Below are 12,581 nucleotides of genomic sequence, written 5' to 3' on the forward strand. Positions count from 1 at the left end.
GTGTGAGAGAGAGAGAGAGAGAGAGAGAGAGAGAGAGAGAGAGAGAGAGAGAGAGAGAGAGAGAGAGAAGACTTTTGGCTCTGAATTATGTTAATGGGCATGTACATTCTATATTTCGTTAAGAAAAAGAAACATTTCAAACACAGATCGCAGAGCAGAATCTTGTTCCTTGACTCTGGGCAGTCGGGGCTGTAGGCTACAACAGAGGAACCCCGTTGATCTGCCAGTTAACGTCAATCTCGTCCCAAAGGTAGGGGTATAACGAGGTTTTGTTTTTGGTGGATTTTTTTGTGTGTGGGGGGGGGGGGGGGTTGTTAGTGTTTTACGGCGCTTGCAACTGCATAAGGTCATATGAGCGCGAGGGACTCACTGTGCACTTAATATTTTCAGTTGATAGGAAATTTTGAACGAGATTTGACTGTACACATGTATTTGGCCTTTCTCCCACTTCCTTTTATTTTTTTAAAAAAAGCTCATAGGGCCTACTCATTATAAAATGCAAGGTACTTTTAACTGCTAACAGCTCGTTCTAAGCAGCCTACGCCAGGTCCAAGAAGAACTCGATCAATTACTAGAGACGTCCACGTCTTCAGGACAATGCTTATTGTGTGTATGTGCTTTTGTGTGTTTTAGTTTTAGTAAGTGTTTTACGGCACTTGCAACACAATAAGGTCACATAAATGCCGAAGATTAGAGGTGTTACAAGAGAGTAACGAATGCAAAAAAGAAAAGGGGGAGATAAAGACGATTGACGTTTGATAGGAAAGAAGAAGCAAACCACACCAGATCACCCGCCAACCGTCCATTTGTGTGTGTGTGTGTGTGTGTGTGTGTGTGTGTGTGTGTGTGTGTGTGTGTGTCGGAGTCGGAGGGGTGGGGGGTGCGATCGAACCTATAGACATAAGAATGTATTCATTTTGGGACTTTGTATTGTCGACAGACATCAGACAGTAAGCTAAACAGTTGAGGGAAAACTCCAACAATTTAGAGCCATACAGGGCCTACATATTACATGCATTATTTCTGATGACGATGACGATGACGATGACGATGACGATGACGATGATGATGGTTGCAAAATGGAAACCTGAGGCCAAGGCACAACATGGATGAAAAACCATGGGCATAATATGATAATCGTAGGCCTACAGGGTCCGATTCCGTGGGTCTTTGAATTACGCCGTAACTTTGTACAGATCCCGCTGGCTCCGTATACAATCATAATATAATGAGTACTGAGACTTGAAACCCATAAACTATACAGTGGAAACTTGATATAACAGTAGAAGTGGGACCAGAGAAAAAGTCTTGTTATATATATCAGATCCCTGCTAAATCAGAAATGCAAGGGAAGTAAGCAATTGTGGACCTGCGCATAACACATTACGCCTGCGTGTAGCTAAGCTTAGGGCTAGATCGAAGTCTGCAACACACCACAGCCCTCTCTCGTTTCACCTGCTGCGTGTGCTTGCATTGGTGTGGCTTGCGTGGGCTGGCTCCATCACTGCGTTACTCTCTCTCTCTCTCTCTCTCTCTCTCTCTCTCTCTCTCTCTCTCTCTCTCTCTCTCTCTCTCTCTCTCTCTCTCTCTCTCTCTCTCTCTCTCTCTCTCTCTCTCTCTCTCTCACTCACTTTTTACACATTGTTAACGAGCCTTTGTCCCTGCCATAACCGATTGGGCTCCGATGAGACCCTGTTATTGCCGATAACTTTTTATTAGAGACAAAGAGTAGAAAAAAAACACTTTATTACCCGATCCCTGTTATTACTGGGCAAGTTATATAGTTAATGGTTTCCACTGTAGACCTACGTTTTTGTCAATTCTTAGAAAACCTCAGTATGAGCCATTCGTTCTGATGGGCATCAAGACCAAAGCTCTATGAAGTGATGGGTTTTGTCAGAGAACCTTTCTACTTTTTTTTTTTTTTTTAAATTTGTTTTAGTAAGAGTTTTAAGGCACTTGCAACACAATAAGATCATATAACTGCAGAAGATTAGAGGTGTTACAAGAGGGTAACAAACACAAAAAAGAAGGAGGAGAGATCAGGACAATATATGTTTGATAGGAAAAAAGGAGCAAACCACACCCGAGCACCCGCCAACCACCCACCAACAATGGGGAGGAGGAAGACTGACGAGGATGGGTAGGACGACGAAGACAACGACAAGATCGACGAAGAAGATGACCGAGGACGAATAAAACATCAGTATGGGTTATTAACTAGAATTTTTTTTTATTTCTGTGAATTCTAATTTTTTACACTACGCAATAGCAATAAATTAATAATGACAAATCATAATGGTAGTGGTAACACATGTAATAATAATGCATGTGTAATAACAATAGTAGTATTACATGTAATTATATGATAATGACATTGATAATACATTATGTAATAATAATTGAACGGAACCTTTATCATTTATTACTACATTGTAATGCAAACTAAGTCAGGCATATGCCAATTCATGGCAAAGAGCAAGTTTCAATAATTATTATTATAAAGATGAGCTAAATTGATGCGGACTCCTAAGGGCGTCATGGTGAAAACCTTTTGATAATGTCCTGCATGAGCTGCAACGTCGACTCTTTGTAGCCTTTGTCAAATCGAGCTCTGGGGGGCGAGAAAAACCGGGAAGTTTCCCCTTAGACAAACATTCGTCAAAAATACGAGAAAAGGGAACAGACAGACAGACAGTTTAGTTTTCGTAAGAGTTTTATGGCACTTGCAACACAATAAGGTCATATAAGTGCCTAAGATTAGAGGTGTTACAAGAGAGTAACAAACACAAAAAGGGGGGGGGGGGGGGAGATAAAGATGATAGATGTTTGATAGGAAAGAAGGAGGAAACCACATTCAAGGAGTTTTCAAGGAGCTCGATTTGAGTAAGTGTCAGTCACTGTGGTGCAGTAGGTTATCGGGTGAATGTTTTTTGTTTGTTTTAGGAAGACTTTTACGGCAATTGCAACACAATAAGTTCATTTAAGTGCCGAAGAATAGAGGTGTTACAAGAGAGTAACAAACATAAAAAAGAAGGAGGGGAGATCAGGACGATATTTTATGTTTGATAGGAAAGAAGGAGGAAACCACACCAGAGCACCCGCCAACCACCCACGAGTAAATGTTTAAGTTCACAGGAGACGTGGAAAGTTACCACGAAATGAAAAGGTTATGCCATGATTGAGTTTATCAGGATGCAGGTACACGTTTAAAAAAAATTTCGGTACGCGTTTTACGCACTTGCAACACAATAAGGTCATATGTCGAAGATTAGAGATGTTACAAGAGAGCAACAAGCATTAAAAAGGAGGACGATAATTGTTTTGTAGGAAAAGAGGAGCAAACCACACCACACCAGAACACCCATCGACCTACCACCCACTTGGGGACATGGAAGGTGACACAATTAACGCGAAAAGAATGAAATCGCTGTAAGAAAATTAGGCCTATAGAGTTCAAGGAACAGACACTGCCAGCTGTACTTTTCCATCACCTGCTAATAGCCCTAAAAATTATATGAAACTGGCTGGGCCCCCTTTCGATAAAAGGAATGATCGGTGCATTAACATCAACTGAAAGTCATTGGCCTACTATACTCTACTGGAACGGAGCAATAAACCCTGAGAGATGTAAAAAAAATTAGAAGGTTTGGTTATAATACAGTGGAAACCTGATGTAACAGGGATGGTTGGAGTAGAGAAAATGTCCTGTTATATCCGATCCCAGTTAAATCAGAAATGCAAGAAAAGTAAGCATTTGTGGACTAATCCAGCTGTACTTATTCATGGGTAGTTTCCCTTGCCACAAGTACCCACGAACAGGGGTTTTGGCACCAACTTTCTCCTAGCCTCCTTAAACTTAAACTTAAACCACATCAGAAGAGCTTGGTCCATAGCATCTGCATCGGGTAGTCTCATCTTCTTTCGATCCAGAGCAAACTTTGCATGGGAGTATGCTGCCACTATCTTCTCGCTATCCTTGATAATGGTGTGAATTGACCCGCCTTGTAGAATGTCGAACTGCCGACAACTCTCTTCCAGTGAAGCTTGCTTTTTGTCAACAACCTGGATTATTTCGTGTGTTTTTTTGTCAATTAAACGGAATTTTCTCTTGCGCTTAACATCGTTGGGGACACATTACTCGTGCGTGTTGCTATGTTTCGGGCTAGATCGAGGTCTGCAGCACACCGAAGCCGTCTCTCGCTTCACACGCTGCGTGTGCTTGCAATGGTAGATCTATGGCTTGCGTGGGCTGGCGTTGCTCTCTCTCCCTCTCTCTCTCTCTCTCTCTCTCTCTCTCTCTCTCTCTCTCTCTCTCTCTCTTACTTTTTACACATTGTTAACGAGTCTTTGTCCCTGCTATAACCGGTTGGGTTCCATGCCAATGAGGCCCTGTTATTGCCGATAACTTTTAATAGAGACAAAGAGTAGGAAAAAACGGGGATTTAAAAAATCCCTGTTATTACCGGATCCCTGTTATTACCGGGCCTGTTATAAATATGGCTTCCACTGTAGTGATTATCATGTATAGGTTGATTCTCTATTCCTCTTTCGTGGTTGTACACTATAGAATTTTAAAGGTGTGGAAACAATGCACCCGGCTAGTGAACAGAAACCTCACTTGTTTACAATGGCATCTTAGAATACGGACTTTCCCAAGACTAGATTGAAACGTTAATGTACCTGCCCGTTTGTGTGTCCGTTAGTGTGTCTGCCCGTTTGTCTGTTCGTTTGTGTATCCGTTAGTGTGTCTGCACGTTTGTGTGTCCGTTAGTGTGTCTGTCCGTTAGTGTCTGTCCGTTAGTGTCCATTAGTGTGTCCGTTAGTGTTTCTGCCTGTTAGTGTGTCTGCCGTTTGACTGTCCGTTAGTATGCCTGCCCGTTTGTTTGTCTGTGTGTCTGTTAGTGTGTCAGCCCGTTTGTCTGTCCGTTAGTTCACCAGTCCTTATACTCACGCATGCACGTCCCTCTCCACTACGCCCAGTAAGGCTTCCGGGTTATAGGCCGGACCATGGTGGTTCCTGCATCATGGGGGATTAAATACAATACGAAAAAGTCAGGGGAAATTGTCAAACAACCCCCCCCCCCCCCCAACCTCCCAACCCCCCTTCAAAGCAGAACAGTTTTAGTTTCAGAAAGAGTTTTACTACATTTGGAACACAATAGGGTCATGTGAGTGCAGAAGATTAGAGGTGTTACAAGAGAGTAACAAACACAAAAATAAGTTTTTTAGTTTTAGTAAGAGTTTTACGGTACTTGCAACACAATAAGGTCTTATAGATCTAAGTGCCGAAGATTAGAGGTGTTACAAGAAAGTAATAAACACCGAAAAGAAGGAGGAGAGATCAAGACGATAGATGTTTGATAGGAAAGAAAGAGCAAACCTCGTCAGAGCACACGCCAGCCAATCACGAACATAATAGTTTCGGTTTACTCCCAGTTCATGATGTCTGACCCTTAAATCATTGTTTTATATGTCGTTTTTAAGCACAATTGACGGGTAAAGTTTTTGCCCTTTGTTCTGTTTCTTTAAAAGGCAATGAGAGTTTTCTCTATAATCAAACTAATATACACACCAATGAAATCAAAAACTTCTCCTATAGGTAGGGCAATGCCCACTTTTGGTGTAGATCTATGATTTCTAGAAACCCCCAAAATCTGGGTTAGCCCGCTTGTCCTTAACACTTTGCAGTCACACTGCCTGCAGTACAAAATAGGCCTACCCCATGTGGTCACCCAGCCAGAAGAGTGATTGCAACGGGCTTCTCGGGCCTGGCGCAGTTCAGTGACCGGAACGGATCATTTTCACTGTCGCATTATTTCGCCAAGTGACTGCAAATTGTTAAAAGAGACCGAATAAGAGTGGAGAGACTTTCCACTCACCACAGCTGGAAGTAGTGGTATAACAAGTACAAGTCCAGTCTGTCTTGGAACCCCGGCTGTTTGGGCAGGAAGCTGTGGTAACTGTTGAAGTAGCTCTCTTCAAATCCTTTGTGCACTCGGGCGATGGAGATTTCAAACTCGTCGTGGCCGTAGAAACAGATTGGGTCAAATGACACTGGGGACAGATTTGTTTTAGTAGAGGTTTTGTTTTAGTTTTAGTAAGAGTTTTACGGCTCTAGCAACGCAATAAGGTCATATAAGTGCCGAAGATTAGAGGTGTTACAAGAGAGTAACAAACAAAACAAAGAAGGAGAGATCAGGGCGATACATGTATGATAGGAAAGAAGGAGCAAACCATACCAGAGCACCCGCCAACCATCCTCTGGTAGAGGTTTTACGGCGCTCGCAACTGAATAAGGTCATACGAGAGCCAAGTGGACAGATTGAATCAGATGATGTGTATCATGACTCATCATCATATGCACACGTTCACAAACATACAAACACACGCACACAAACACACAAACACGCGCGGGCATGTGCATACATAATTATGTGCACACAAGACACACCGACACAGACACCCATACACATAGACACACAGACACAGACGCACGCACGCGAGCGCACGCACATACGCACGCACACACACACACACACACACACACACACACACACACACACACACACACACACGTACACACACACACAATTAATAATAATACTGATAGTGGTAATAACAACAACAACAACAACAACAATAACAACAACAACAACATCAACAATAACAACAACAACAACAACAACAACAACAACAACAACAACAACAACTATATAAAAATAATTAATAATTAATAATAATGATGATGATGATGATGATGATGATGATGATGATGATGATGATGATGATGATGATTTGCCCATCTACCTCCCACACACAATGAGAGTTTGACTTATTGACCTACCCGGCCCACTATCTGTTTCCCCGATGTTCCCTCTCCACAGATCTCCGTGTAATAAGGCAGGCTCTACGGTCACCGCGGAGAACAACTTGGGAATGACTCGCTCCAGCATCGCGAACACAGGCCGGGCGTCTCGGTCGTTGTGCTAACAGGATAAGATGAAGAATATGTGTGAGACATCGTGGTGAAATCGGGCGCTCGTCAAAATAATGGAATTTAAAAATAATTGACAGTTTTCTTGCCATTCAGCTTTTTTTTTTTTTCTAAGTTTCTTTTCTTTTTTTCTTTTTTTGGCTTAACACCTTTCACGCCCATATATAAAAACACATTTCTTCATGGATTTTTAGTGAAAAACATTGATTAAACGCACACAAAATGAACATTTTCAGTTTCCAAGGACTCTCAATCTATGGAAGTTGCCAAACTTTGGCGGCCATTTTATTGCTAATTTTACCTCTGAAACCTTGCGACCCTGACCCCCCTCAATCGCAAATATCTTCTATTCAACATAGATGAATATTATTTTCACCCAAAACAAGGAAAATGGACAGGCCTTAAGATGACACGATCAACTTCGTATGCCCAAAAATTGACGAGAGCCTGATTCCACCGCCTTGAGCCACATATGACTCCCTATCCCCCTACTTACAGCCCGACATAGGACAAGTGGAGGAGATTTTGAAACGTGAACTGAACACAAGTTTCCTGGAAGCCACTGGAGTCCGAGATTCTGGAAGTATAAGGTAAGTCAAACGGTCGCTTTGAAGGACAAGCGGGCTAACCTAGATTTCGGGGGTTTCCAGAAATCTTAACCTACACCAAAAGTGGGCATTGCTCTACCTACAGGAGAAGTTTGGTTTCATTAGTGTGTTTGGTTATAGAGAAAATTCTCCTTGTCTTTTAAAGAAACTGAACAAGGAGCGAAAACTTTACCGTCGATTTTCTCAAAACAGCATTTTTCGGGATAGCCGCCTTGTGCTTAAAAGCGACCAAATGTAAAAAAAAACACACCAAAAAAAAACACAAACAAATTAGATATTGCCCTACTTTATAGAATTACAGATATTATAATCTGAAATTTTGGCTGTTTTGAGTTACTATAAAGACTACGGTAAGGTAAAATAAACAACCCCAAATGTTTTAACTTCTCTATCAAAGTTGTGCGATTTTTATTCGAAGTCGTTATCAGGATAATACATGTATACTTTTTAAAATTTGCATTCGTAACAACATGACATGGTGTGAAACTTTCGCCACATTTCTCAAAACTAGGTAGGGTACTGAACGGATAAAACTTTGCAATTTTAGGGAAGCGATTAGTTTGAAGGTGTGTGTGTGTGTGTGTGTGTGTGTGTGTGTGTGTGTGTGTGTGTGTGTGAGTGTGTGTGTGGGGAGGGGGGGTGCACGATACGAGCCAAAGAACTCTGCAATAAAAAAATTGCTATTTCTTTTCAAGACAATAAAAAAATTCACCTTGTCCTCAGTTAGGCAAACTTGTTTTTCGAGCTTCCTCGAAAAGAAATCCTGGAAGTGAAAAGCAAAAAGTAAGCATTCACTACATTTGTAGGGTCTAATAAATGTAGGAGAAGTAAAACACAAGTAAATATGGATCACATTACAGTTTTAGTAGTTTTAGTAAAGGTTTTACGGCGCTGGCAACTGCATAAGGTCATATGAGCACTAAGGGATGGATGTCAACAGAGAAGTCCTTGCAGGGAATCTGGCTTACTCTGCTCACCTCTCTAGCTTCAATAGCACAAAGTCTGCTTCGACTATCAAGGCACCCTGAAATAGCAGTTCACAAGAAAGTGACAAACATACAAAAGAAGTAGAGGAAAATGACGATAGTAAGGATTAGGAAAATTAAGCAGTTATATAGTTCCCTGTTGCAATTCAGGCTCAGTTATGAGCATGACATTGATGAATCAGCCCATTTACATTACTACTGTGCATAAGAACTCGTTATACCCCCTTTGGGAATGGCCTAAAGACACTTCAGTCAGTAGCACCACCCCGGGGGTCGATCACATTACAGTCTTGTACAATGCGCCTCATTCCACCATCACACAGGTGGAACCTATCACAACAGCGTCAACTGTGTGGCGTTGAACACTCCCATTTTGAACATTGTAGGGACATTTCAGAGACAGGACAGGGGGCTCTCGTGGCCTAGAAGTTAAGGTGTTCGCCTCTTTTTCAAAGGGCCCGGGTTCGAATCCGGGTAGGGACCAAAAACTTTTCTTCTTTAAAAGTATCTCCTTTCACCTCCTTTCCTGCTCTCTAGCAATGTTCTGTCGTCTGCTTTCGTCCCCTCTTTCCGCACCCCCCCCCCCCACCGTCTCATCTCCTTTGCTCCCTCCTCTGGGCTCCTGACTCTTTCTACAGCCTTTCTACTGCTACTCCTTGGCTCCTTCTTACTGCTGTCTTTCAGCCACACCCCTGATATTCTGGTAGGAAAAATCTGCACCTAGCCTTCTCGGACAATGGGCGAACAATCTCAGAGGGCCCGTGGGCAAGTTGCGCACGTTAAAGATCCCCTGGTGGCCTAAAAATCGATAAGAGTTGGCTTTGGCTGCCATCCGGGCAAAATTCAAAATTACCTACCAACTGAAAATGCTAAATGTGTCCCGCGCACTCATATGACCTTATGCAGTTGCTAGCGCCGTAAAACACTTACCAAAAAAGAGAAGAGATAGGACCTCCGAAACAGATTCATCATCATCATCATCATCGTCATCGTCATTCTTCCTCCTCCTCCTCCTCCTCCTCCTCCTCCTCCTCCTCCTCCTCCTCCTCCTCCTCCTCCTCCTCCTCCTCCTCCTCCTCCTCCTCCTCCTTCTTCTTCTTCTTCTTCTTCTTCTTCTTCTTCTTCTTCTTCTTCTTCTTCTTCTTCAGGTTCTCGTAAAACAGGTTTCAGGACTGTACTCACCACCCAGTTGTCCATCCAACCGTTGTCTTGAGGAAAATAACCAGCGTGAGTGGACATGGGGAAGCCAAACATGTCGACATAGCCTTCGTCCTCCACACGTCCTGTGATGGTCTGCTCTTGGCGCTTCACCAACTTTTTCATCCCAGAGTTGTGGAGATGTAGCCTGTTGTGGAGGTATAATAATAATAATAATAATAATAATAATAATAATAATAATAATAATAATAATAATAATAATAATAATAATAATAATAATAATGTTAAAAAAATAAATTGCATTTATATTGCGCATTTTCACAAAGAAGTGCTCAATGCGCTGTACAATAACACAAAGAACTTATGAAGCGCACAGCTCCTATAGTAATCCTCTTTCTCTCTCTCTCTCTCTCTCTCTCTCTCTCTCTCTCTCTCTCTCTCTCTCACTAGTCTCACTCTGTCTCTCTCACTAGTCTCACTCTGTCTCTCTCTCTCTCTGTCTCTCTGTCTCTCTGTCTCTCTGTCTCTCTCTCTGTCTGTCTGTCTGTCTGTCTCTTTCTCTCTCTCTCTCTCTCTCTCTCTCTCTCTCTCTCTCTCTCTCTCCAGTACATCCTTGAGTAAAGACAATCCCACAAAGCTTACCAAGACACCCTCGTACACATTGATGAATTCACACAGTCATAAATTGTTACAGAACAGAACAGCATGAATAAACGATACTGAGAGAACATAAAAGATTACTGAGAGAACATAATAATAATACGATTAGGAGGAGAGCCTCGACCATTTGTTGTGATGTCTTATGCTTAAAAAGTTGATTTTTTAAAAAATCGTTTGAATGTGTGTTTCGAAATTCAAATTCTAAATGTTTGAAAACCAAGAAGAGGTAGCCTACATATTGTAGGACCACATTGGGCTGAGCCGGATACCATCTAAAGGAATAATTAATGCAGGTTTTTTAAGACCCTTTACGACACAATTTAGATTATCTAGGAGGCGGCTTCTGATGTTTTAGTTTTAGAAAGTGTTTTACGGCATTTGCAACGAAATAAGGTCATATAAGTGCCGAAGATTAGAGGTGTTACAAGAGAGTAACAAACACAAAAAAGAAGGAGGGGAGAGAAGGAAGATAGATGTTTGATAGTAAAGAAGGAGCAAACCACTCCAGAGCACCCCCCAACCACCCACTGGGCTTCTGATCTTGCTTGTCAGGGCCAACCTGGGCTGAGAGGAACACAACATTCCAACAGATAGACCGGGGTACATTGACTCGATAAAAAATGTCTCCCCTGTCGGGAACCGAACTAAGGTCTTCTGAGTGCAATGCAACAGCGAAGCGCCCGACTGCTATACCACCGGCCCCCGACGCTGGTAGGTAGATTTGTACAGTTGGTGAGCCATGATTGCCGTCGTCTATTTTTTGTTTGTTTGTTTGCTTGTTTGTTTGCTTGTTTGTTTGGCTGATTGGTTGATTGGTTGGTTTTTGTTGTTGTTGTTTTTTGGTAAGTGTTTTACGGCGCTCGCAAAACTGCATAAGGTCATATGAGCGCGCGGAGCACATTAAACATTTTTTAGTTAGTAGGAAATTTTGAATTTTGCACGCATGGCTGCTAAAGCCTACTCTTATTGATTTTAGACCACCAAGGGATCTTTAACGTGCGTATTTTGCACACGGGCCCTCCGAGATTTTTTGCCCTTGTCCGAGAAGGCTAGGTGTAGATCTTTCCAACCAGAAAACCGTCTGTTTTAAAACGTAGATCTGTCACTCGAAGAAGAAATGTGGATGTTTACCTGGCCGCCTGTTCTCCGAGCAAGGGGAAGTTCTTGGAGGTGATGTGCCGAATAGGCATGTAGTCCAAGACCAACATGGCTCCTCCGTGTGGGTTCTTGATGTACTGAAACAACAGTTATGGTTTTGATTGATTGAGTAGGTGTTCTACGACACTATCGACTCAATTTTGGTCATATAAGTGCCAACAAGCTTTATTGTAACAAATCTATCATCATATTATGTTTTAGTTTTAGTAAGTGTTTTACTGTGCTCGCAACTGCGTACAGCCATATCACAACAGTTATGGTGATATCTGAGCTTTTGGAGAGCATAACAAACTTTGAAAATGAAATTAGCTTTCACATATTTTATTTTAGCAATATTTTTCTCTCCCGTCTATGTCCTTAAAGATCATACTGCACGCTAATTTGACCTTATGCATTTGCGAGCGCCGTAACACTTTTACCAAACTGATAAAGACCATAGCAATGCCGCACCAATTTAATATTCAAAACAAAACTTAGAAAATTGGTATGTAAAGGGTGGGAATAAGGACTGACAGCTGCTAAAACGCTGCTCCCCCCTCCCCAAACACCCACATACGTCTCGTATTAAAGAAAAACCAAGCGTCTCTACGACGCTGTACGCTGTACGATGTTGTAAAGCGCTCAGAGCCTGTGTACTTTAATCGGGGTTGAGCGCTATATAGGCCTAAATGTCATAATTTATTATTATAGAGTGGGAAAGCAATGAGGACAGCGCACTTTCCCCCTTATGCAACAACGTCCTATTCGTCTAAGTCGGCGTTGGAACTGAGAAAGGGGGTTTAGTGCGAGTAAAAAGCGGGGTATTCAGACGACAAGAAAAGGGGAAGAAAAGAAGTAGTTCCGACCCACCCGACCCGACCCGAACCAACCTGACCCAGCTCAATTATGCAAACCAAACTCTTTTGACAGCTCGTGGGTACAGTTCATATACACAGTGCCCTGTGTTACCCCCGGGGCGGTGCTACTGACTGAAGCGTCTTTTAGGCCATTCCCAAAGGGGAAAAAGGGGGGGGG

The 12,581-nt window shown here is 42.3% G+C and overlaps 1 protein-coding gene across 1 annotated transcript in view; it reads right to left on the reverse strand.

Annotated features, from left to right (window-relative positions):
- Positions 1 to 2,209: 2,209 nt before the first annotated feature.
- Positions 2,210 to 12,581, reverse strand: part of LOC101849688 (ketosamine-3-kinase) — a gene marked incomplete in the record, with an annotated part of 22,401 nt that continues 12,029 nt past the window's right edge. The window contains 7 exon segments of the mRNA XM_005096606.3: positions 2,210 to 2,614; positions 4,955 to 5,020; positions 5,883 to 6,057; positions 6,848 to 6,989; positions 8,318 to 8,368; positions 9,774 to 9,936; positions 11,541 to 11,644. Coding sequence (XP_005096663.2) covers positions 2,539 to 2,614; positions 4,955 to 5,020; positions 5,883 to 6,057; positions 6,848 to 6,989; positions 8,318 to 8,368; positions 9,774 to 9,936; positions 11,541 to 11,644 — 777 coding nt within the window.

The sequence above is a fragment of the Aplysia californica genome, unplaced genomic scaffold (genome assembly GCF_000002075.1).
Source record: "Aplysia californica isolate F4 #8 unplaced genomic scaffold, AplCal3.0 scaffold00133, whole genome shotgun sequence".
Classification (NCBI taxonomy): domain Eukaryota; kingdom Metazoa; phylum Mollusca; class Gastropoda; order Aplysiida; family Aplysiidae; genus Aplysia; species Aplysia californica.